At 38.6% G+C, this 26729-nt stretch overlaps 1 protein-coding gene and 1 long non-coding RNA gene across 3 annotated transcripts in view; one reads left to right on the top strand and one right to left on the bottom strand.

The window, feature by feature from the left end:
* LOC137961851 (uncharacterized) overlaps positions 1-8139 on the top strand; it is a 46657-nt gene extending 38518 nt beyond the window's left edge. The window contains exons 10-20 of the mRNA XM_068808455.1: positions 3160-3254; positions 3399-3604; positions 4574-4671; positions 4967-5070; positions 5154-5316; positions 5446-5568; positions 5727-5809; positions 6345-6489; positions 6597-6626; positions 6780-6850; positions 7129-8139. Of these exons, the coding sequence (XP_068664556.1) occupies positions 3160-3254; positions 3399-3604; positions 4574-4671; positions 4967-5070; positions 5154-5316; positions 5446-5568; positions 5727-5809; positions 6345-6489; positions 6597-6626; positions 6780-6850; positions 7129-7888 (1878 nt within the window). The 3' untranslated portion in view covers positions 7889-8139. The remainder of the gene's footprint in view (positions 1-3159; positions 3255-3398; positions 3605-4573; positions 4672-4966; positions 5071-5153; positions 5317-5445; positions 5569-5726; positions 5810-6344; positions 6490-6596; positions 6627-6779; positions 6851-7128) is intronic.
* Positions 8140-8225: 86 nt separating this feature from the next.
* On the bottom strand, positions 8226-24364 carry LOC137961852 (uncharacterized). 2 transcript variants are annotated; one of them, XR_011115089.1, is made up of 12 exons: positions 24226-24364; positions 22127-22313; positions 20868-21049; positions 20639-20788; positions 20387-20542; positions 20132-20216; positions 19568-19629; positions 19388-19445; positions 19169-19266; positions 19002-19093; positions 8865-8926; positions 8226-8702 (listed from the first exon to the last, which is right to left on the bottom strand). It is a non-coding gene; the product is annotated as an uncharacterized lncRNA (long non-coding RNA). The 2 variants fall into 2 exon arrangements; XR_011115088.1 differs by having other exon boundaries at positions 19388-19629.
* Positions 24365-26729: the final 2365 nt, after the last annotated feature.

The following is a 26729-nucleotide window of genomic DNA, read 5'->3' as shown; positions in this document are numbered from 1 at the left end:
ATGTGGGGCCTATTATTACCCCCCGCCCAAACTTTCACCTTGTCCTCAAGGTGAAAAGCAGGAAACTGGAGCCTCATTGCCTCAAAATCCTTCCAAGTGGCTTCAAACTCTGGTAGGTCCTTCCATTGCACCAAAACCTCCATCCGTTGCTACCCATTTTTTGTCCACTCTGTGTATATTCAAACTTGCAGCAGGTTCAACCAATATCTCTAATTCAGCATTCAATTGTGGAGGAAGAAGCGAAGATGAATGTGATATTCCTTTTGCCAGACGAAGCTGGGAGATATGAAACACCGGATGTACGGAGGACTTTGGGGGAAGTTGCAGTTTGTAAGCCACGCTTCCAACACGTAACACCACCTCAAAAGGTCCATAAAAACGTGCCGCCAACTTCTCACTACGCTGAGTGGCCAAGGAACGTTGTCGATAGGGTCTGAGTTTTACAAACACGCGATCCCCCACCTGAAACTCTTCATCCCTCCTTTTAAGATCAGCCGTGGCCTTCATTCTCTGCTGAGCCCACAGTAATTGCATCTTCAAATCATCGAGATACACATCCCGTTCCTCTAAAATCTGTTCGACTTCAGAAACTGTAGCTGTCCCGGACTTATAGTACAATAAGGACAGAGGGTCACGTCCGTATAAGACTCGGAATGGAGTGGTACCCGTAGAAGAACGGAAGCTGGTGTTATACCAATATTCCACCCATGACAACTATTTTGCTCAAGTTTTTGGTCTATCAGAAGCAAAACATTGAAGATAGGTCTCCAAACACCTGTTGACCACTTCAGATTGACTATCTGTTTGAGGGTGGTAGGCAGTGCTGAGCCGCAAATCAGTCCCTTGAAAATGAGAGAGTTCCTGCCAGAAATGACTCATAAACACCTTGTCCCGATCCAAAATAATAGACTTGGGCACCCCATGCAATCGAACCACCTGTTTCACAAATAAATCAGCCACGGTTTTGGCTGTAAATGGGTGTTGCAGCACCAAAAAGTGAGCATACTTGCTCAACATATCCACCACCACCATAATGGTATCCATGCCCTCTGACTTGGGCAACCCTTCAATAAAGTCCATGGTCAAATCCTCCCAAACCCTCTCAGGTAAATCAATATGCTGAAGAAGACCAACTGGGGACCTTGCCAACCGTTTGTTCTTTTGGCAAATCTCACAATTTTGCACGAATTTTGTCACATATTTCTTCATTCCCGGCCAATATAAGTCCGTAACCATTCTTCTATAGGTTTTAACCTCTCCCGAATGGCCCCCAATAGGTGTGCAATGGTATTCACGCAATAATGTTGGAATTAAAGAGGAAATCGCCGACAAAACCAACCTGCCATTGTAAAAGAGCTGCCCATGGTCAACTTAAAACCCGACTATTTTGTCACCAGTTGCCAATCGGGTAATAACTTGTTGTAAGAATGAGTCCTCTGCCACTTCTTGTTGTAACACATCCATATCTAGCCATTGCACCCCAGAAATTGCTGCTATATTCATCATGTCCGGTTTGCGAGAGAGTGCATCCGCCACTCGGTTACTTGCCCCCGGTCGGTATTGAATGTCAAAGTCATAGCCCATCAATTTCACCAACCAGCACTGGTATTCCACACTTACGAGACGCTGTTCCAGCAAGAATTTTAAACTTTGCTGATCAGTTCGCACCAAAAACCTCCTGCCCAATAGGTATGGACGCCATTTCTGAATGGTCAACACAATGGCCATGAGCTCTTTTTCATAAATAGACTTCAATTTGGCTTGTTCGCTCAATACTTGGCTAAAAAATGCAACCGGCCGTTGCTCTTGCAGTAAAACAACCCCTAGCCCATATCCAGAAGCATCGGTCTCCACAACAAACAGTTTCAAAAAATCGGGTAGAGCCAAAACTGGTACTGTAGTCATGGCTTCCTTCAAATGCTCAAATGCCCCGGTGGTTTCATCCGACCACCCAAACCTATGTTTTTTTAATTGATCAGTCAAAGGTCGCACAATATCTCCATAACCCGAAACAAATTTCCGATAGTATCCTGTAAGACAAAGGAAACCTCGTAGGTCCCTAAGTGTGGTCGGTGCGGGCCAATCAAGCATAGCCTGGATTTTACTCGCAAATGTCTTAATATTGTTATAGGCCAGGCTTGATTGCCACTTCATTAGAGAGAAATTATTGACTGAAGAATTGTGGCTCAATGTGTTGCCTCAAAGAATCAATTGGCCGATATCTTCACCAAAGTGATTGCATTGTGGACCTTATATGAAGCATGTTTCAAGGTAGACATTTTTTATTTGTATGCGCCAAGTTGAGGGGGAGTGTTGAATTGCTTATATTTGTATACTTTATTGCTTATTATTCAGTATATGTAAGCCCAAACTTGTATTTTACTGCAAGGGCATATTTGAAACTTTGTAATTTTTATTACTTAACTATAGAGGAGAAGGGACTTGCTCTCCCTGTCTCTCTCCTTGCTAAGCTTCTCTCTTTTCCCAAATTTAAAATTCTCTCTCATCTTCTTCTCTTCCGTCTAGCTTTCATTCACACGTTCTTCATTTGAGCTTCCAACATTAAAGCCCTAGAATCCAACAAGAATAATCCCAAATGCGTTAATATTAGAAAAATCATTATATAATAAGTTGGAAAAAAGCTTCCCAACTTCAACTAGTCATTTTGTGGTGAACCTGACATTGAGTTTAAGATGGTATAAAAGTAGGATATCTGCCTTGCATGGGTTAATATCAGGAAAAGTCATATAGTTCAAAAAAATCTCCTAAACTTCAGCTAGTGATTTTAGGATAGAATTGGAGTTGACATTAACAATCATGCGAAACGCCCTGTTTGTGATTGAGTTGAATTAGCCAACCGTAATTATTTTCTTTGTAGTAACCTTGGTTTTGCTATTTATGGAAAAGAAACTGACCAAGCTTTCTATTGGGAGCACTGCTGGTGTTCAATTTTCTTGACTTCGTTCTGTCAGAAAATATATCTAGTGAGATTCTGTTGTAGTGATTGATACACGTCAGTGTTGTGGAAACTTTTTTTGACATGGAGAAGGGGAAATTTTGGTTTACATGGTTCTTTTCATTTTGTCCATAAAACAATTCTTTTTTTTTTGTAATTTTGATCTTTTCACTGTCACTGCTGACCTTGATTTCATCGATTAGAGCCCTCCTGAAGTACATGCTAATGCATCAGAAACGCTTTGTGCAATAACGCGAAATATTCCCTCAGCTCTGAAAGTTAAAATATCTAGTCCAAGGTACATTTTATCTATACTTTAAATTTGTTTTCTTTTTTATGAAAGTGCGTATATAAATATTAAATGAGACTTTTAACAAACAGTTTTTGCAAGAAAAAAATTGTTTTAATGTAAATTACTATGCCATTGTCCATTTGTATGTAGCTTTGTTGAGAGGATTCTTGGTTTCACATTGGAAGGCTCAACGTCGAGATCTTCTCTTATCTATTCGCTATCTGTGTGTATATCCTTATTGGAACCCAAAAGATCAAGCTCATCTACTCTGGTTCATTCTTTCAGAAGCCAGCATTTATATGAATCTGTTGTTCCTGTAAATCCTGAAACTATCAGTGCAATGTTGCCTAAGCTTGGTGAGTTTCAGGAATACTGGTATCTTTTTCTCCAAAATTTTAGTTGTGTTTTTGCTGCTTTTGTCAGTTACCTTTGGGTCCTTTTTCAGTGTTTTATATTTTATTAGTTGGTTGAAAAATGAGCACAAAGAAAAAAAATGTTGGACAACTGAACAGTAGTAGTACATGCACTTTTGGCATGGGCGGTGAGAAATCCGAAATGGCGTATTCTATCTGATGTTTTTTCTATTGGAGAGGCTAATGTTCATGAGAGAGCCTCTTTGGCTTCATAATTGAATTCTTCTATGCAAGGTCCTGTTTTTACTGATTTCAAGCTCCTCAATGGATCAAATGTAAAATGCTCTTAACTTGTCAATGAACTCGCTTGCTATTTTGCTGCAATTCACGTGTTTCTGTAATTAGTGCCTAATTAACTCTTATACATTTATGGATTTTCGCAAATTTTAAATGGTAGTGTAGTGTTTTGAGGTCTGTTTTTTCTTTCAGTTCTGTAATTTCTTTGTGGAAATGGAGAACGGGAACTTCTGTGCTCCTTTGAAAGTTGTGGGAGTAAGTTGCGCTGATCCTTTGATGGATTCTTTGTGTGGACTTGTACAAGTGTGAGCTAAAAGTAAAATTATTGCTTATTGCCACTAATTGATGTTAGTTTAATCCACGGGCAAATTTAATGTTTTTTATTTCAAGAACAGTAATGTCTAAGAGAACTCTTTTTACAGCCTTTACCTAGTCCATCGTAGGTCTCTCTAATTTCTCAACGGCATCAATGATTGTACTCATGTTTAATATACACATATTTTATTGGAAATAAGCATTCCTCTTGCCAAGAAGAAAATAGCAGTTGACATCAATGAGTTTATGAATCATTGACCTTTAGAAACTTATTATTGTTTTTAGAACCTGATTCATGATTACTTTCTTGAAGAGCTTCTGTTGTCAGGCATCTCTGATGTATCTGATCAACTGGTGCAGGTGACTTACTTCAGCTTTTAAATGTGACTGATAATGAAAATGTTCTGCCTACTTCCTATGGTGAACTACGACCTCCACTTGGGAAGCATCGGCTAAAGGTATTTTTTCTTTAGAGTATCGTTATTCTGCATAGCCTATGGTGTATCCTGCTGTTCTTATTTTTAGAGGTGTTGCAGGAAGCTCTTTATTTATAAAACCTGATTTTGCTTGGCTTCTCTTCTTAATCAAGAATGAGGAAGCTAGTCAGCATACGTCTGGATGAACTGTTTGATTTATTGAAAGTAATGAGAAAGTTACTTTTACTTCTACTATTTTTCTCAAGATGACCTGAGATTACCACAGTTTGTAATCCTTTTTTAATATTTTAGTTTCTTCATGCAATTGCATATTCAGATTGTGGAGTTCATAGCAGTGCTTTTGAAAACTGGTCATCATGTTGCTGAAAAAGATTTGGTTAGCTCCGGTGCTATTCAGAGAGTTCTAGAGCTGTTTTTTCAGTGAGTTTTCTCGTCAGCTAATGATCTTTGGCAGCATATGGAGAAAGCTTCTGCCTTTTAATGTGGTCTTTGTATGGATGCAGGTTCCCCTTCAATAATGCATTGCACCATCATGTTGAGAGCATCATATTATCATGCTTGGAGTGCAATAATAATACTGTAGTTGATCATCTCTTTCGAGATTGTAACTTAATCAGCAAGTTTGTCCATGCTGATAGGCATCCTGTTCTTTCTGAGTCAGATATGGTAATCTGTATAAAAAGTTCTTTTGTGCTTTATAATCCTGTCTGATGATTCTGTATATTAAGGTTAATTTTATGTCATCATTCTGGTCCTGTTACATTTGTGAGTTGTAATTCATTGTGAATTTGTCAGCCAACATTCGGTGCTGTTGGAAGAAAGTCACCTCGTATAGGCAACATAGGACACATAACTCGGATTGCAAACAAGATTGTTCAGTTGACGATTGGCAATAACCATATTAATGGATATCTACAGGTCTATGGAAATGCTCTTATATCTATTCTTTTGCCATCTCTCAGATGATCTGCTTCATTGAACATTTTGATTGAGCTGAACCAAAATTTAAGTTTTTTTTTATTACAAATTCTAACTCTTTTTTTTTTTTTTTGCTTTGATCTTCCTTCATTTCATAGGAAAATTCTGAATGGGTTGATTGGCAAGCTAATATTTTAGAAGAACGTAATTCTGTGGAAAATGTTTACCTATGGGCTTGTGGGTATGTATGCTTAAACTCTCAATCTGCATGTGTTAGCACAAGTAGAACAATTGATCAGTTATCTACCAAAAGATCAAAATCTTGCCTCTGAACAATTCAAGAGCAATAAATTTTGAAATATTGGAACTGGATTTGAAATGCTCTGAAAAATTCTCATTGTAACGATCAACCCCTCCTAGTCCCTCCTTTGTCTAGTTTCGCCATTTTGGCTTAATGTCAAGTTTTTTAAACTCATATTCCATTAATTTTCATTTTGGTCTCCTCTTCTCAGCAACAATGAATTACTGGGACTATTACAAGAAACATTTATTAAAAAAAAAGTGAATAGTGGTAAAGGCATTATGTCAGGTGGTATTTATGATTAGTTCATTACCAAAAAAAAATAAAAAAAATTGGTACTTGTCACTAATGTTAGTCTGTTCTCATGAGAAATTCTTTCATGTAATTAGCACATTGGTTTTGGGGGGGAGGAATATTTCTTATAAACTTTTTCTGGACTTGGCTGAGTTGTGGTGTCATTATCCTGTATCTGCAGCCGCCCAAGTGCCTTGCATGACTGGACAAGGGACAGTGATGATGAAGAACTCCATCACCGTGATTATGATGTATCTGCATTGGCTGATGATATAAGCAATGCCTTTAGATATAACAACATGTATGACAATGAAGATTGTGAAGAGGTATCACTTGGTCACTTGGTGCTGATTGTGTAGAATACTTTTTCTTAATTGTGTACTTTCTTTTTATTCTTACAATAATTACTTCTTCAAATGTGCTAACTGCATAGGTCCATGGTTACCTTGAGCGGGATGATGAGGTAATTTGACATTATTATTTATTACCATTGCAAGCATTTTAAATTGTTGTGTTTACTATTAAAAGAACTGTTTCATTACCTTTATATTCATGAACTGCATTTCTGTACTGAATACTGTATTACCAATATTCTGATATGCATTTTTGTAAACAGGATGTTTACTTTGAAGATGAATCTGCTGAAGTTGTTATATCATCACTAAGACTGGGAGATGATCGTGAGAGGTATTTTTTCTAGCCCACTGGGATTTATTTTTTTCTCTTTGATCTGGACAGCTAGATTGTGTACCATGGATGAGTCTGAAATCTGCTCAGGAATCTTCTGTTGTCTCATTTGGGTAAAGAGCCAGGAAATTTCTTGGTGATCTGATACCAGTGTGTAATGAGAATTTTGTCTGAAGTTAGGAGCAAATTATGGATCCTTACTGTAATCTATGAATAATGCAAATGAGAACTGTTTCCTTTAATTACCTGATATTTGAAATGGCAAATCTGTGCTGCAGCTGTGTGTTTACTAATTCCAACTGGTTTACTTTCCAAGAAGATATAGTTGCAAATGAATCCCTGAGCACTAGTCCTCCTTTGGAAAGGATGGATGAGATTAATCTCAATGGCACTGGAGGATCTGCCAATCGTGGTAGTAGCAGCGATGATGAGGTGGTGGTTGGAGAGGAGGCAATAGCTGAAAAATCAAGTTCATCTATAAATAGCGTGTCTGCTTCTGGTACAAGTATTTCAAATGGAAACATTACCAATGGTTACTCTTATGAGAGAGTTTTGAATACGGACAAGGGGGCTCAACCTGAGTTGGTAGGGCGGTCTGATTCATCATCAAATTTTATGGTGGGTGTGTCAAATGGGAATCCATTTGAGGACGGAGTGGCTTCTCATACAAATATCAAACCAAACACAGCAGAGGGGTCGGTGATGGGTTCAGAGTCTGATGGTGGACCCGGGATTCCAAATGGACAGAGTGGCAAGATGGGTTATAGCAATGGTCTGAAGGGGAATGAAGTGAGTTCACGGAGTGTGCTCTCTTTATTTGAAGAGGATGTGGAATTTGTTGGGGTCGAGTTGGAAGGAATAGAGAAAGCAATGGAGCTGGCTTTGAAAGAAGGAATAGTGGGGGAGGCAGGGCCTCTGAGGAGGAACCTCATCATGTCAAAGATACCTGAGACAGGTGCAGATGATGTAGGCATTTTGGAGTACAATGACACTAACTACTGGCGTGTAGAACAGGAGGTAGGTGTTGTGCAGGAATAGATGATTGACAGCTTTACCTTGGGGAGGAAAGGAAGGAGAATTGGAGCAAATGATTCGGTGGAATTGTTGAAGCCGTATATGTACAGCATAGTTCATTAGGCAGGCGTTGGATGGTAAGGTCATGTTATCAATATTATTGAAGCATTCTTATTATTAAAATTATCATGTTCTCTCTCTGATCATTGATCTATCAGATGAATTGTTTATTAAAGCTGTTTCGTGGACTGATAACAGGATTTTGCTGCTCTTATTTAGTAATGTTTTCTCTTTGATTTCCTTGGACGGCTCTCTACTGTAGTAGTCTTGTTGGTCATTTCCCTCTAAGTTATTGTGATGTCCTTTGTTACCATTATTTTCATGCTGCGACGTATGCCCTGGGAACAAGGTAAATTAAACACCGATGGGTGATGAACTCAATTTGATCTTTTCTCATCTCACGAAGAATTGAGGCAGGTGTGACGTCATCAGGGGTCTCGAGGTTTTCCAATTTGACCTTTCTACGAGGCGTAGAAGGTATACTGTTCATATTTCTCGTACAATCTTGTTGTGAGTAGGGTTGAGTGGATAGCCTGGTCAACTCAGAAAATGTGCTGATCTGTTTTGGCCGTACAAGCATGAAGTAAACATAGCAAACGCAAACGCTGTAATTTCAAGGTTTCTGCATTAGGATGCCATTCTGTTTCCAATCATATAGCATATGCTTTTTTTACTCGGATGATCAGAACGATGGCAGTCAAGAGATGTATCTTTCCTGAAGCAGACTTGCTGATGATTTTGCATCCAAGTAGAGAGAAGTGACTTCCTGTAGATCAGCCTGGATGGAGTAAATATGAAAGATCAGGATTACCGTCATACACCAAAGAAACATTACAGGGAGCAAAAGTTACACCAAAAAATGAAAGCTCTCTGTGCTCAGATATGGACGTGACGGTCATTGAAAGCCATTTTGACCAAGCAAAAGATGAAATTAACTTACCTTACAGATATTGTCTCTACCATTCATCTTAGCATCAATGCTTGCAGGTGATAACAGCTGAACTGCATGGAAGAAAGCCATGATAGATATCAAGTTTGTGCAGTCCTGATAAAACATAAAGACCAAATTTGTGGAAACAACACTCAAGCCATACGATTCAGAAGATAACAAACCAAGGCATTTTTAGTTAAAGATGCTCAAGGGTATAGGAATAATATCTGTAATTGTTTGAAAGTAAACAATTCATTAGAAAAAGTATTTAAAAGCTTTAATCTGCCTTATCTCCATTCCTAGTTCACATTCAACTCTTTCGATCAGGTGCATTACTTAAAGCATACCAAAAAATTCTCTTTAAGTCTTTTAGTGCTACTCTCACTTCTTTAGTACATTCATCTCTCATTTTTTCCTTTCCTAGCTTTGTCATAAAACCACCTTAACAGTCTTTTATCTTTCAAACTTACATATTATTGTACTTTAGTACTGCTCATACTTAACAGTCCTCGTTGTGATTAAACTTAAACCTCAATTCACAGCAGAGACAGATTTCCTGAATTTCTCCATTAAAACCGCAGATACTACAACCAGTCCTAGATTGACCAAGGATTCAGAACGCCACTTCCATATTAATTCTATTTATCATATTATGGATTACAAAAAAATCTAATCATTTCCAAATCTCAAGGTGCCGTGGATTCATAGTAAGTTCAAACAGATACAAGCATAAAATTGATCCTTTTATGTACACCCTCCACATCCCCAGCTATCATTCTCTTACTAGCTACAACACTCCTGTACAAACAATTTTTCTTCTCAATCTTCACCAACTTCCACCGTCTTTAGATCAATGAAGATGACACGATTCTTGTCCTGATATTCCACAACATGTTGCCCAGGGAAGAAAATTGCTCATCACCCAAGGAAATCGCTTTTTGACTTTTCTAGTGATCCACCTACACCTCTTTTCTATCATTCTCCCATAATTCCATAGTGATCAATATTTTTCTTCACCAATTACAATTATAACTTTGGAAGTACTCAATTGTTCTTAATAACAGGCGCAACAACAACACTTCTCTATCTAAAATCTTATTCAAGAGCATAGTTCTCTTTCCATGAACATTCACATATCATATTTGGCCGCGTAATTTTTCTAATCTTCATCTTTGCTAAAGCTTCTTGTTTTTTCATTAATCACTCTGTCATTGCTACAAATATCTATTGTGTTTCCAAAATCCTTCAGCCAAATTTGTTCATTAGTTACTAATAAGAGTTTCAGGGCCTTTATTTGATCTCATCCTCCAACAAGAACATTTTCATTACTCTTAATGCATTTTAACACAGTTTACATCTTTCCTTTTCATTTCCTCTAATTTTGCTTGTTTATAGTTTTCTTTCTCTCCTAAGTAGTTACTAATTTATTGTATGTTATAGATCTTCCTTTGCTTAACAACCCATATAGCTTTATTTGTTGTTTATTTATGTAATTTATAATCTTCATATTTGAGAAAAAGTCATTCTTCAAGAAATTCTTATAAGGCAGCTTTTGCAGCCTCAGTTGATCATCAAGATGTTTTTATTTAATTGTTCCTTTTGTTTTTATTTTTTTATTTTTTTATAACGATGTATTTATATTAATAAGAGAAAATTACAAAAGAAGATGGAACAAATTCCTCACAACAAGAGATTGCAGGGACACTCCCTGTTTGGCTAACACGTCTGCAATCGAATTTGCAGATCTCGAAATGTGAGACCAAATACAAGAGTGTAGTGAGGTAATATCTAAAATCTCCACAGTGGAGGGGAAACACGCTCGCACCATCCAATGACCACCTTCGAATCTCCTTCAATGTAAATGAGAAGCCCAATGAGGAGGCCATAGAGCTCAGCCAGCGTAAAATAAAAAATACCTAACGGGCCGGCATAAGAGAAACATTGATTGCTAGATGGATCCGAAATAACTCTCCTAAAACTAGTGATCCTGGATTGCTAAGAGAAGAGTCATCAAAATTCAACTTTAAGTATCCAGCTTTCGGGGGGGTCCACTCCTACATTGCTGGAGCCTTGATCCCAAAGTGCATCCTTGCTAAAATACTCCAATTATCACGGATAGAGGTTCGTTTGAAGGAGGAAAAAACCTTCTTAGTTATAAGCCAAGAGGATATTTGCTCTGATACCTTTTCCACTACTCTTACTTCTGATTCACTTTTAGCATTAAACTGCCTTCAGTTGCGTTCATTCTAGAACCCCCATGGTACAAAGCTGGTACAGGCGGAGATCATCACTTTTCTGAGACCAGGAAGGGGGAGGCCAACGATCGACTTGCTGAAGGAGATCAAATCAGCTGATATACAAAATTGCAGCCCCATCTTACATAGAACAGAGGTCCACACATTCTATGAGAAGGAGCAATGTAAAAGAATATGACTAGCGGTTTCTACTTCAGTGTTGTAGACAGTACAGAGGGGGTCGATAGATGGGTGGGACCCTTCTACTAAGCACATTAGTCGTGAGAATTTTACTCTGACAAGCGCTTCACATGAAGAATTTTATCTTTGGAGGTGCATAAAAACGCCATACAAAGTGGATATCATGCTCCCTTTTGCGTCGAACCCCAGCCATTAATGTAACTATATGCAAATGAAACTGAAAATGTGCCGCTTTTGTCAAGCCACCAAATAAGCTTGTTCGCATCAAAAGGTCTCATTTTGACAGAATTCAAGGAATCCAATAAACTACTCGCTTCCAAGGCCTCTGAATCTGAAAGGCCCTTTCGAGGGTGCAGGTTCCGACCCCCCCTCCCCCCCTCAAAAGCATCGGCAACTGACATCTCCCTTTGTGTAGAAAGGAGGAATAGATTCCTAAAGGAATTCCGCAATGGCTCTTGCCCTGTCCACAAATCATCCCAAAATTTAAGGGATCAACCGTTTACAACATAGAATTTACTGGCTGAGGAAAAATTCTAGAGAAGTCGGTACAATGATCTCCATATTGAGGACAATCCTCTCCGATTTCTACCAGACATCCACCAAGGAGAGTTCCAACCCAACTCGACACAAACCATATCCTTCCATAGATTAGAAGAATTAGTGTTGAACTTTCATAACCATTTAATGAGCAAAGCTTGGTTCATTTCTTTTGTTTTCTGAATCCCCAGTCCACCCAATGTCTTTAGCAGACAAACATCATCCCATCAAACCAAGTGATATTTAAATGTATCACTTGATCCCCTCCAAAGAAACCTTCTTTTCATCTTATCCATGGTTTTACATACAGAAGAAAGACAAGGCAAGAAAGACTGCAAAATTTGGGATGCCTACAATACAAGACTTAATGAGGATTAGCCTACAACCTATACTGAGGAGACGCCCCTTCCAAGTTGCTAATCGGGACTCCATTTTTTCGACCACCGAGTTCCATAGACTTTGGGATATATGCCCATTGAAAAGAGGGAGACCAAGGTACGTTGCTGGGAGGTTAGTAGTTGAACAACCAAATAAATTTGTCATCCCTGCAAGAAGCTCAGGGCCAACATTGAATCCGATGAGGGAAGTTTTCCCCCAATTAATTTTCTGCCCAGACGCTAATTCAAAGAGGCCCAAAACTACTTTGATCTTTCTGGCTCCATCAATATTTCCGATTCCAAATAATATGGTGTTATCCGCATATTGTAGAATAGGGATATTAAAAGTTTGCTGGGGACTAGTAGGGGGAAGTCATCCAAGATTAACAGCCGAATAAAACATAGCGGAGAGGAATTCTACTACTATATTGAATAAGAGTGGAGAGAGAGGGTCACCTTGTCTGATCCCCTTAGTTCCTTTGAAATAACCACAGACCGAATAATTGAGGATGAGGGAATACGATGCCAAGCTCACAGGTTCTGATCCATAATCGCCATTTTTCTCTGAAACCCATTTTTTCCTTTATCTCATCAAGCAGGATCCAATTTACTCTGTCAAAAGTTTTTTCCAAATCAAGCTTAAGGGCGATTCTCAGGTCCTGATTACACAGAAGTGATCCATGAGCTCATGGGTTGCCATTGTGGAGTCTAAAATTTCTCTCCCCTTAAGGAAAACTCCTTGCCCTATGTGGATAACGATAGGAAGCAGTACTTTTAAACGATGAACTAGGATTCTTGCAATGATTTTATATACACTCATAAAAAGATTGATTGGGCAAAAATACTCTCGTTTCTCAACACTAGCTTTCTTCGGAGCCAAAGTGATAAAAAAAAGGTACCAATACTATGGAAGGTGATGCCATTTCTAAAGAAACTATGAATCATTGCAATAATATCTTCCTTGAGTCGAGACCAAAATCTTTTTAGAAAATCTCCATTGAAGCCATTAGGGCCAGGGGCCCTATCGCTTTCCATGCCCAAAATTGGCCACTCAATTTCTTCATAAGAGAAAGGGGACTCAATCAGTAAAGCGGCTGCTGGAGAGAGTCGAGAGAAGTTTTGTGTTGAAACTTCGACCGATTGGGGCACTCCGAATATAGATATGTAAAAAACTTAATCAACTCGTTAGTAATCGAAGTCCGACACGACGTTACCACATTATTAATGCATAATGAGGTAATTCAGTTGGATCTCCTCTTTGTCAAGGCAACGACGTGGAAAAATTTAGTGTTTGTATCCCCCTCCTTCAGCCATTTTAATTTGGCTCTTTGCTTCCAACAAATCTTCTCTTGACACAAAATGGTATTGAGCTTAGAATTTAGAGAAATTCTGGAAGAAAACTCATCAGAAGTTATGTACCTTTCTTCCTCCACCAGGTCCAAGGCCGCGATCTAAGAGAGAAGGGAGGCTTTCGCGGTACCCAAAGAGGCATGTCGACTAGTAGCTCACTCCTTTATTTTTCCTTTTATGCTCAGACTCAGAGGAAAAGGCCCACTCCCTTCTACCAAAGCTAGAACCTTCAGCCCACCAACTATCAATAAGAACTTCAAAATTATACTCCATCAACCATGAGTTTTCAAAACGAAAAGGAGAGGGTCCCCATTTTTTAAAAAATTGTGGTCAACATGATAGGCCAATGATCAGACCCTACCTTATTGAGAACTCGTCCAGTAACATTCCCAAACAGCTGCATCCAATCATAACATGCCAAGAAAGGGTCCAATTTTGATAGGATAGGTTGTTGTTGGCCGTTTGTCCAAGTGTAGTTCTTTCCGGAGAGAGGAATCTCATCCAAACCACATCCGCCAATGAAGTCCGAGAAGCCTCACATTGAAGCAGAAATTTGGGTTGACAGAGGTTTCTTCTCATGACAGTATCTGATTGCATTAAAATCCCCCGCAAATATCCATGGGAGAGTCCAATTCTACTAAAGTACACTGAGCTCATTCCAGAATAGGCTTCGCTCCCTATACCTGGTCGAACCATACACGCCGCCCATGCACCAAATTCTTCCGGAGGAAAGATCTCTAATTTGGATACCCAAAGAGAAACGACCCTCGATGACATTAAGAGAATCGAATTTTGTCGTGTCCCAAGCTACAAAGATCCCTCCGGAGTAACCAATAGCATTTACCACCACCCACTGAATTGAGGGGCACGACCAGAGCTCCTTAGCAACGTCATCTGTCATCTCTTGACATTTTGTTTGTTGGAAGATATAGATGGTTTGAATTGGGAAAGGAAGTTGGATATCATGTTGCGCTTCCGGGCAACACCAATCCCTCTGACATTCCAAGATATCAAAATCATTTGATACCTCGATTTTTGACTCCTGACGTAGTACTGTCACCAGGCAACTAACCTTTATAGACAACACCCATAAGGCGTGCCAAATGCATCATATGATTCCATGTCTCATCGTCATATCTTTGACGTTCCTCCACAAGACGAGTTGATCTATCATTAGGAATAGAAGGAGGTTGAGCAAAGTATTTTCTATCAGGGAGACGAATAGATTCACCCTAAGAAACATCATTTTCCATACGCCTTCTTCTTCTTTGATATGTAGCCGAGACAGGGGGAGTTACTGGATGTAAAGGAGGTGTGTTTTCGGGTCTGGATGGTCGGGATGTCTGGGTTCCATGTGAGTTTGAGGGGGTGAGGTAAGGGCCGACGACCTTTCAGTTCTCAGAGGGGGGGAGTCTTGCTCAATAGTAGTCAGATGGAAGCTGGAATCGATAAGAGGTTGGTAATTCCGTCCCCCGAAGTAGACAGAGTTTGAGGGGAAGAGTGTGATGTCCACGAGAGAAGTCCCTGTAATCTCTGTGCTCGAAGAGACAAGTCCCGAGATGTTACTGTTGATTGGACCCTCGAGATGAGGAGCAAGTGAGGAACTTGGTTTGAGGTTTAGATTGAAGGACTCCTTTTGGTTAGTTGAGTGCCCGAGGATACCAAAGTCTTTGTGACCGACAGATAATCTCATACTCTGCGGGGATGTTTCATGGTACGAGGGGTAAAACATGGAAGGACTTTTGGAAGAGAGGGTTGGAAAGAAGGCTCGTGGGTGAACTTGGGAAAGTTGAAAAAAACGAAGTAGACACAGAGGAAATGTATTTTCGGGGTTTGAGAAGATTGACGAGGTAACCTTTCTGACAGAGGCGACGAGAGACCTAACGAAATTTGATAGCTTGGAGCCGAAGTACGAGAAGATTCCGTGTTGGGGTTGGGGAAAGGGAGTGTGGTCTAACACATTTTCTTTTTGGGAGCCCGATTTTATAGTTGGATCACATAAAGTTGACTTGTTAACCGAAGCTAAATTTGAGGGGACATGTCTCGGGGATCTCACCTGACACTTTAAATTTGAATTTTGAAACGTTTGGGTCGGAGCCCGAGGGGCTTTAGATATCGGGACAGAGAGAGTGGATGGGGAATCTGACACATATGTCACTTTTTCATTTTGGGAATCTGGGATTGATTTAAACCCTTCTGACAGAGGGGCATCGTGAGTCGGGACCATGCCAGATCTCGAAGAACAACCCAAAGAAATCAAACCCGAGTTTGAGTTTGAATCAGAACTTGGGAGTGATGTGGACTCACCTGAACAGGAGGGGTCCTGTTGAGTTCTCACTGAGTTGACTCGTCCGGATGTCGAACAGGTTGGGAACTCAGGAGTCGTGCATCACGTTCGATGACACTCTGACAACCTCAACATACAGGTTTCCCTGAAAGAAACCTCAATCCATACAAACTTCTCGCCGAAAACAAGTTTCAAGAAACAAGGTTCAATCCAACGTGAGTTTGGGTCTATGAAAGTCGTCGTGACATCGAGCTTTGATTTTTTCGACATGGTATCTAACCACCGTATCAACTTTCCGAATGAGCTGAAAATTTGATTTAGCACTTCATCCGTCCATAGTTCGACCGAGAGGCCTCGGACCGAGACCCATTGACTGAGTGGTTGGCACACCGGGGTTTCTTCCCACGTCGACACCAAAATGCCATCTTCCTTCAACCATTTCCCCTTAACTAGAATATCTTCTACCTCCTCCCTCGATTTGAGAATAACCAGGCATTTCCGGGGCTCCATCCAAGCTATTTTGTGCTCAAGCTGGAAGGAGTCACAGAACCGTTCCGCGAGACTTGTGCTATTCCAGCACTCAGATATTCACGATTACGCCATTACTGAGCTTCATCTTTCCGGTTACGAAGGTGTCTAAGGGTAAGTTTATACAAGTTTTGGGCCGTGAGGTAAGGGATTTTCTGAGGGGGTGGGAGGAAGGTGATGTTTGGAGTTTGTGTATTAGGGGTTAGGTTTACCTGGTTGGGAGTTTGAAGGGGAGGGAAGTGACAGAGGTCATTTATGGGGAGGATCTTACTTTTTAAGTTTCTCGTCGGAGGAACCTCGGCGAACTTCTCACCTATGGCTATGATCGAGCTTTGCAATTCTTTCCAGTAGTGAGAGGACCTGAAAATTTCTAGTAGGTAGACGTGCGCCATGATGGTAGTCCCCCTTCGCTAGATTATCTTGAGCTCTCTAATCCCCTTTTTCTGAAAAATAGAAAGGGAGAAAAAGACCTCTCCGATCCGGATTTCACGTAGTCTCGGCGCTCTCCCCGTATCCCCATCCTCGAAACTTCACACAAAATCCAAAATTGAAGCCAGAGGGATCGAAATGAAAGAGCTTCTTCATCCATTTCTAATAGTGATTCGTATTACCTTTTCACTTCGCTCTTGCTTAAGTTCCAGAGAGATCTTCGACTCACCGCAAGCCCACGATGATTTCCAGGTTTTAAGATTTCCTTTCCTTGCCGAAGACCTTCCTTTCGCCGTGCTCCAGGATCCATCTTCGTCCGTTGCCGCCATTTTTCCATTGTCTGCTGGCCACTGTCGGGTTCGCGCGACTGGAGCCTCCCCATCGTCGACGATTCCAGGTTGGGGAGGTCGGCGTGCTTCTTTCTCTTGTTCCCCTATATCCGAGGGGTACGCTTGGGAGGACCCAGGTGGCGCTCCATCCGAAGTCACCTCGTTCGTTCCAAAATGAGAATTTTTCAAGTTGCAACAAAATATTGAGAATGTTCCTTATGCTCTAAGGAGTGAGTGTTTCATCAATGTCTCATGTTTGGGGCAACATGTCTCGGATTTCCAAGGGACCAGACATCTCACCCCTGACTAAGAATAACATATGTAATGTTACACTCGAGATATCTCAGATTTTAACATGGGCAAGACATCTCAAAAAACCAAAACACTCATCCTTACTTTGAACCCTATTAAGAACACCTCGTGCAACACTTCTGACCACATTCTGCCATCTAGATTTCACATTGCATTTTTCCAAACCCCATATTTGACTCTCTAACCTATTAAATCTTCTTACACTACGTTGTCTTCTCTCTCTTCAGACTCAAACCTTAATTTATAACTCATATTGACATAGTGATTTCTTTATAATTTTATAGTTTGCAAACAATAGATTACAATCTCATGTCACATGCATGGCTTACTGTATCAGAATGTGGTATCCATAAATCTAATAAATCTGATATACATCCAACAATTTCATATATCAACAATTTACTCCATACGTCTATTGCCATACCCTTTTTCCGAGATAGCCCGAAAATTCTTACCAGCTTGTCAGCAAACTGCACTAACTAGGAAAAACTCATTAGATTCTAATAGCCTCAAGCTTATAGGTGATCATGTATTAGTTCTTCTTAAACTATGGGTCTGCTATGGTATGAGCTAAGCCCACAATCTAAATCCACCAAAACAAATTCAAATGAAAATAAAAAATTAAAAAACATCATCTGATCTCGCATTTCATTGTATTCTCAAATTCTTATCTTCATCAGATATAAGCGACTAAAGAAAACATTTCATCCTCAGCAAAGTTGTCTCAGATTTGGTTGGGTTTGACCTAGCCAGGACCCAAGACAACCAAGTCAAGAAAGAGTTTACGTTGGACAGTTAGTCTACTGTTTGAAGTTCCATGAATTTTATATAATTTAACCAACTCAGTGAAAGTTTATATGCTGCTATGATGAAATATATATGCAATATGATAAGGTTTCATATGTGCTTCTCACAGTAAACATGTCCAAATTAAACTTTCCTGGAATATACAATACAAGATTCCAGAGACTTCACAAAATTATTCACAGGAAGTTCTGAAAGGTTCCAAACCACTGCTACCTTTGAATTTATCTCCAATTAGGTGATCCAAGGCTCAGATCAAAGAAAGTTTATTTAATCTAATGAACATAACTAGTCCAGATAAATGCACTTTGATGACCAAAAGTGGTATTTAAGGGATGAAAACCTGTAGTTTCTTTAGCTTCATCTACATGAAAGTGCATAGATTAAAGACAGAAATTGATAAAATCAAAGCATTATCTCCTTGTTGACTTGGCAGGCATGTAAAGTTCTACCCGCTTTTTAGAATCAAATTGATAATACTACTCCTAAATTCGTTTCCATGCTTGGAACTCTTGTGGCATTTCACTATTATTTACCAATATTGGCCTCCAACTTACTTAGGATGCACAAGCACTATGGTATCAACTACTTAAATCTCCATTAGTACACTACTACTGTTTAAATTGTTCACACACAAAACTCAAGTTGAGACAAGTTAGAAGAAGGGAAAAAAAACCTCTGCCATTAGCAATGAAGTGTATTCAAGTAAGAAACAATAATTATACAATTGATAAAAAAAAAAAAAAAAGCCAACTGACCTGAGTGATGCTCGTTGCCCTATCTCTCCAAGGTAGATGAGGCTTTCCTCATCAATGACCAATTCCTCAACCTGGGCAAATACTGCTAATATCTGGGAATGGAAAAACCAACCATTAAATACAAGAACTTAAGCCAGTGTGCCACCTAATGATAGATGACCAAATACCTGCATCATGTCAGCAGGTCCATAAGTCTCCGTTCGTATGATCACTAGGTGATCCAATAAATCAACAGGTATGCCATGTGGGCAGCTCATATCTGTTCCTTTGTAAGTCCAAAATCAACAAAAACAAGAGAAAATAATAAGTGATTAACAACTATGCCACAAAAATATGCATGCCCTTTCAGCTTTTAAATTGACAATTGAAGTTAATAGTATAAATACCTTATGTTACAGATCCCCCTGTTTGTAGCAAAAATTACAATGGGTGATAAAGAGCTTTCTACAGCACAATTAAGGTAAGAAAAACATTCCATATCAAGCATATGAACCTTCAAACATTTTGACACTCACCGTAAGACCAAGCATTCTAGTAAGTAACCAGACTTAGGAAGAAGATAATACCTCATCAATGAACGAACACCTGGGACAAGCTCTGCTACTCCATCAATATATCTGTTCACAACCTGTTTCCATGAAACTTTTACTATGCCTGGCACGATATGATTACTATTCTGAAGAAAAAAATATGTCCAGGATAAAATAAAAGACCTTATTTATTTCTTGGTGTAGTTTGTCAGTAATTTCAGTCTTTCTGGGTTTCATCATCTGACCCATCAAAGACAATATGTAAAGTTGGGTCTAAAGCTTATCTCAAAATGACTAGCCACCTTAGGAAGCCTCTTTCCCAACTAATAAACTCAAGATCTTTGTGCTCACTAATCCATGTGAGACTATTCCTTAACACTCCCCCTCACGTGTAGACCCCTTTTTTTTTGGCTCTACAAGTGGATAGTTTAGGTGTAGGCCCTCTTTTGTGGCTCTACAAGTAGATAGTTTAGGTGTAGACCCATATATGAGTACCTGCTCTGATACCATATAAAGTTGGGTCTAAGGCTCATCCCAAAATGAGCAACCACCTTAAGAAGCCTCTTTCCCAACTAATAAACTCAAAATCTTTGTACTCACTAATCTATGTAGGACAATTCCTTAACATATCTTGGCCTCCTTGTGGGCGAGCATTTGCAGCAACCAGATCATGCAGCGTAACATCCTGTAGAGGAAATTGACAAATAACAGAAACTATTACAAATGTTTTTTACCTCAATATTATGAAAGTAAAACCATGATTACAACAATGGCTCCAAGGTGATACACATTACTAGTGCACTAGATCCCAAAAATACCTTCATAAAAAACCGAGTACAGTAAAATAATAGATACCTGAACTAGTTCCTTCTTTTTGTGAACCTCCCCTTTGGGAAGTGGAACATATTCTTCAGCTTCTAAGTCAAATTCTGATGCCAAATCATCACTTCTACCAACCCTTTTCACCACTCCACTATTTGCCTCAATGTATATAACATCACCAGCAGCAACCTGCACCATATATTATAGATGACTGACTCTCTATCAGAAGCTACTATACCTGATTAGAAAATGCTGTAAATAGGCATAGGAGTGAGTCTTTCATACCTTCTCTTTAATTAAAGCATCATATATAGTTGGATCCAACTTCAGCTATTTGGTTCATTTAACAGTTTTGAGTCCAATAATAACATGACTAATGCTTTTTCCATAGCCACCAGTTGAACTCTCAGTTTCTTCAGGAGAAAGCTCAGTCACCTAATCAAGAGTAACAACAAGCATAAGATATAGAACCATTCCCAGGCAAAAGAAAAAAGGATTGTACAATGAAACTGACAAGGAGAAGTAAAATGCACTCTTCTCAAGTCCTTGGCAGGAAAAGCTTGCCTCTCCTTCATAGACTTCTTTATTTTATTTGATACGCAGACCAATTGACCTTCGAAAGTTTTCCATAAGCACCTCAGCCTTTTTTACTTCCGAGGAATAGACTTCTGATCCCACCATAGGGCAAAAAGGAACCTGCATTTGATCATTTGTAGTAATATAATATGTAAACATCAGCAAATAAAAAATGGCATCATATATATATGACAGCTGCTCAATTGTGGACAACCTAGAAACAGATCTCTGTTTTGGTGTCCCCATTAGAATTTTGTGACTTGGGCCATTCATTGCTCAACAATAAGGCATTAGTCAAATTTTAGCTATTCCGGGGATTACCAACCCGCTGGGAGAGTTTATAAACAAATAAAGATCCCTGCTCACATTCTCTATACTGAGATATATCATGAGACTAAGGAGAGACTTTTTCAAAAAAAGATATATCATGAGACCCACAATTTGATTTAAGGTCTCGCTATCAATCTCTTGCCCTAAAAAAAGTAATCTTTCTCAATGAAGTCGGTTGATTAGGACAATAAGGCAGTAGTCGAATTTAGGCTATGCTATGTAACTCAGATTAAGCCCTTCTCCAGGCTGAGCAAACCTAAATTACGATAACTAACATGCAGAGTAAGGCTTATATATCCACAACCAAAAAATGGCTTATTACCTAGCTTGATAACACCTACAGAAAATGTTTTGACGCAGAACGAGCGTCAAGTATGGTTGCAATGAAGGAGAACAGAGAAATATAAGAAGGAGAAGAAGAAGGAAGAAAGAGAGAACGAAGAAGAAAAATTATCAACTCATCAATGATCCTCAATTATAAGCATAACGGGTTTAAATAGCGACCCAAAACCCTAAAACATTTCAAAATAACCAAAATACCCCTAATAGTAAAAATGCCCTTAAAGACCAAAATACCCCTGAACAAATAAAATTACTTCTAAGGACAATATAAAATATAAACAAATAAAATAACAATTAATCTGTCCTAAACACCTAATTCCCCAACCACAACATGGTGGGTCTTGTCGTAGTCCGGTGTCTCTGAGTATAGACTCGTGTAATCGGTGGCACACGAGGGATGTCCCCATCATCTTTTCTTTGTGCATTCATGTCCATGGTGTATATATGTTTGTCCATATTTATGCACTAGAGGAATTGCCACAATAGCATGCGCCACCAAAGAAAACCAAATAATATGAAAAGTACCTTGGTTCCTAGCTCCTCAGCTATTCCAAGAGCCAATGCAGTCTTGCCAGTACCAGGAGGACCAGCTAGTAGAAGTGCCCACCCTGCCATCTTCTTCTGCCTTATCGTGTCGACAACAAGGCCAGCTGCTTCTCTGGCTCCCACTTGACCTACAAATCCTGCAGCCATATGTATCGCCTCCACTAGGCTGAAATGCACAGGTGCATTATCATGAAATGAAACAATGTTATAAACACAAAGAGGGAATTTGAAAGAAATCATGAAGCTGTAAGCATTAACAAGTCCTTAATCAAGATAGTAGCCAAGACTCATCTGAAGCACCGTAAATTAAATTTTTATTCCAGTTTTTTTCCTATTTCAAAAAAAAAAATTCTAATTTTCATTCTTGACACTAACATCAATTGATAGCCAAGGGAATAAAGCAGAAATGCATATAATCCACAAACCAAAACCTAGAATCGAAATATTTGAGCTCCCAAAACAATTTTAACACTGGAGGCACCCGAATTTTAATCTTGAGATATGCTTCCCTGCTGATAGTGTTGTATGCAGCTGGTCTCATGTTAATAGAAGTGCCAATGGGCACACAAAAAAATTAGCAAAAGACAGGGTTGATCTCTCCTTGTGTTGATCATCCCCCATTGTAGGCTGTTGTCTTTAATGAAATCCGCCTTTTTCAAAAAAAAAAAAAAAAAGCACTGCACTTTTTTTTTTTTTTTTTTTTTTGAGAGGGCGTGACGCAATTCGAAGTTGCGACCTGACGCTCCTGGTTGTAAAGAGAATACCATCAGACCACATGGCCTTAGGTTACACTGCACTATTTCCAACTACTAGAAAAGGAAAAGCAACAAAAATGCATGCTTAATAAAACCTTTTCAATTCCTGGAACAACAAACTCAACTTTTGGTTAGTCTTAAGTCCTAGCTACATCTATAGATTCTTCACTCTCATCAACAAAGCCATGACATACCATATTATTACATGATGAGGGCTGAATGACTGCATAAATAGCAAGTCCTTAGTTTGTCATGTGCATACTCACTGAGCTCTTAGTAGTTTATAAAATATTTCTAGTGCAAACTACAAACATGAGCAATATGGACTAAAGACCCAATCATCAGGAGAAATAGCCTAAGAAGATTCGAACAATGACATTGAAGGTATATACAGCTTACTCAGACAAAAGGTCTACACAGTCACAAGAAGATGATAAATCTCATTTCAGAGAGGTAACAATAACATGACTAATGTTTCTGGCTCAATGGCGACATTTGGGTTTTTAGTTCAAGTTCTTGAGTTCAAGTCTCACAAGGGTAAAGCAAACATTCAAAAATAATAAAAATAATATAATTCATTAGAAACCAAAGCCAAAATTTCATTAATCCAGACCTTCAAAAGCATATTACCCTGACGAATAAGGGCCAACAGGAAGGCTATGTGAAAAGGATTGTGCTGACACGAATGCATCCTATTATCCTTTATACAACTTATTTTTCTCTCTGGTAAGAATTTTCCATAAATTATGCACTAAAAGTAATGTTGCTAAGAGGCACACACAGTCCAGGAACTAGATATAACTTTCATTAGTTACTAAAAACAAATACTAGTTACTGTCACACTATCTCCCTTCTGAAGATAGTCACCTTGCCTCTTTGATGATCTTCCACACAATCAACTTAGGCGACAGATAATGAACGAATAAACTCCATAGATACTGCCACGGCTCTAAAAATTTGTCAATTATATTAAACCACCTAAGTTCTCTAAACTACGAATTACATCAACCATTCAAACAAAACACAGAGCCAGCGAAGTGTCTCTTTTCCTTTCCTTTAGTTAGATTTTTTACCACAACCAAAAAGTAATGAGAAACTTGCAAAATTTTGACAATTCGAAATCACGAAAAACCGCAACAGAGGCAAAATAAATGCGAAAAATCTAATTCCTAAAAGCTTAAAACTAAAGACTACTTATGTTTCTAGCCGGAGACGTTGCTTCAAGCAAAAAATGCAGGGGGACCCAACGGCAAAAGAGACGAAAGAATGTATTTTTTATTTTGGCATGACAAAGAAGTATTAACGAGGGAGCAGGAGGATCACCTCGAGACCGATGCCTTTGATGTGAGTATAAGTAGCAACTCGCTGTTTCTTTGTAGTCGACTGGACCTCTGCTATCTTCATCATTGAGCTCTTTCTTTTCCGTTTCTTCGACCTAGGCTTGCTCCAGTGCTTCGGCTTTCTGAGGCAGCTACCACTTCTTTGAAGTTACTAGGAAAGTGTAAATACTTTCCCCGTTTGGGAAGCGAAGAACTTTTGTGTTAGTGTGAGCAGTGGAAAACATAATATAAAGTAATTGTTTTTGTTAATGAGTACAATACAATGTGCACCAGTTTAAAGTTTAGAGATTATTTCTTAAATAAAATATTTTGATATATCTGACTTTCATAATATTAAATTAATATTAGTTAATAAATAAAATATATTAAATTTAATTATTAAATAAATACTTACTTTTATACTATTAAAATTGTAATCAAATTTTAATTATGTAATATTTAAATACGAAATAATTATATAAAAAGGATATTATAAAATATTTATTAACTTAATATATATTAGTAAAATCAAAATAATATTAATTTATTAACATAATTTATAAAAAAGTAAAATATTTACACAAATACTTACTTTTATAATATCCAAAAACTTAATGTAATTTTTATATTAAAAGTGCTTCAATTCTCACTCTTAAACTAATGTATATATGCAATTATATTTGTTTAAATTCATTACCCAGTGTATTATGCAAACATCGTACTAATAAAATTAAAAATAATACAAATATAACTCAATAACCTAATTAATATAAAATACCTACAACTGTACATACAAAATACAGCACAAAAAAATATTTAATGGCATTAAAACATAATAGTCAATAATTTTGCCACATCTGAATTGCTAATACATCTCGAAAATACGTTGCTCTTGTAGATTGCACTGCAGACTCCCTCTGAGTACTTCTTTGAGTGTCCACATCATCCTCAAAATCATCACCACTATCATTGTCTTCATTTTCATGTTCATTTGCATTGTTATCATCACAATGTTCTCCACTATAATCATCATTTGAATCATCTTCTTCACTGGTGACAAAAACCTTGATTTTGTACTTGTGACAAAGGTGCAACAAGCTTGAACTTGTACTCGTGACAAAAACCTTGATTTTACCTGCAGATGAACAACTTCATATACTGGCATGCTTTCCATATCAAAGCAGGGATACCAAAGTTATAACCCCATTTAAGGTTGTTGTTGGCATGAGTAAAAATAGTTTAGTTGACCAAAATGGTAAGCAGCAAAATAAAACCCCAGAAACACACAAAGAAAGAACTCAAACACTTTTGGAGTCGATTTAGGAACTCTCATTTCTTTGTTAGGATTGCAGAAGTTGATGATGAACCTGAGTCCAAAAGAAATTTGGTTGAATCTTCTCCATCTCTTTCAGAGATAGCAAAAGAGAAGTCTAAGACTAGCAATGTCGGAAATCGAAAGTTTTCACACAGGGATTTCCATTTCAATACAGTTATTGATAGAGGAAGTTTTGATGCAAGTGCTATTGCTGTTGGGTATGAATGTTGTTCATGACTTTCTTGTGGTTGTGGAATTGGAATTACTTAGTACAGTGTGTCTAGACTCAAACTCATAGTTCATAGCTAAGATATAAGTTCATAAATAATGTAGATGGGCACTCTAGAAAAAAAATATAGGAATGTAATTCTGACCTCCTTAGAATAACTACATTTGCATCTTATATTTTCTTCCTTTTTCAATGGTTTGCTTCCTGAGCTTTGAGTTGGAATTTGGATCATAACACCAAACACCAAACTAATATAGAGAGTCTAGATGATCACAACTAGGTGATCACATCTTCTGTAAGTTTTCTTCCTACTAGACAATCACAACTAGGTGATCACAGGAAACTCCAATGTGTACTAGATGATCAACGAGATCATTAACTTCTCTGGTTTAATACACAAACACACTAGAAAGAAGCATGTTAGATAATCTCCAACATCACTGCTGAAAACAGTGGTCAGATACAGGTTCTGTAAGTTTTGTAAGTTCCAGTACACTGCCCGACACTCACCTCTGAAATTTGAGGATCTTATGGCATCCATCCCTTCATCTCACAATCTAGAGAATGAAATTTATGAAATTGGACTCAATGTGACATAAAACAAAGGTATAGGTTAGGAACGATTCTGAACTTATAGAACTTACAGAACTACCAAAATTTCTATCGGATAGAACGAGAAGGGCTGCAGTGGCAAAGGAACGATTCCGAAAATGGAGCCGAAAATTAAAATGAGAAGCAAAAGAATGATTTAGAAACAACAAAAAGAACGAACCTTCGATTTTCAGGAAGAAACCCTAGTTTCTTTCTAATCGAGCCAGAGAGGTTGCAAAGGGGGGAGAAAAGTCACTAAAGGTCGTTGGTACTGGGAATGGCGAGAGGAAGAGAGGTTCATCGAGCTCCGGGGAGAGGTTGTAGAGGGGCCGATTGAAATCGCCAAAGGTCGCGAGCGAGAGAGGAGCCAATT

This window comes from Aristolochia californica, unplaced genomic scaffold (genome assembly GCF_029961685.1).
Source record: "Aristolochia californica isolate CCGP_79_NKW_82.1479 unplaced genomic scaffold, dmAriCali1.0.hap1 SCAF_4, whole genome shotgun sequence".
Lineage (NCBI taxonomy): Eukaryota > Viridiplantae > Streptophyta > Magnoliopsida > Piperales > Aristolochiaceae > Aristolochia > Aristolochia californica.
This window is presented reverse-complemented; position numbering and strand designations above follow the sequence as displayed.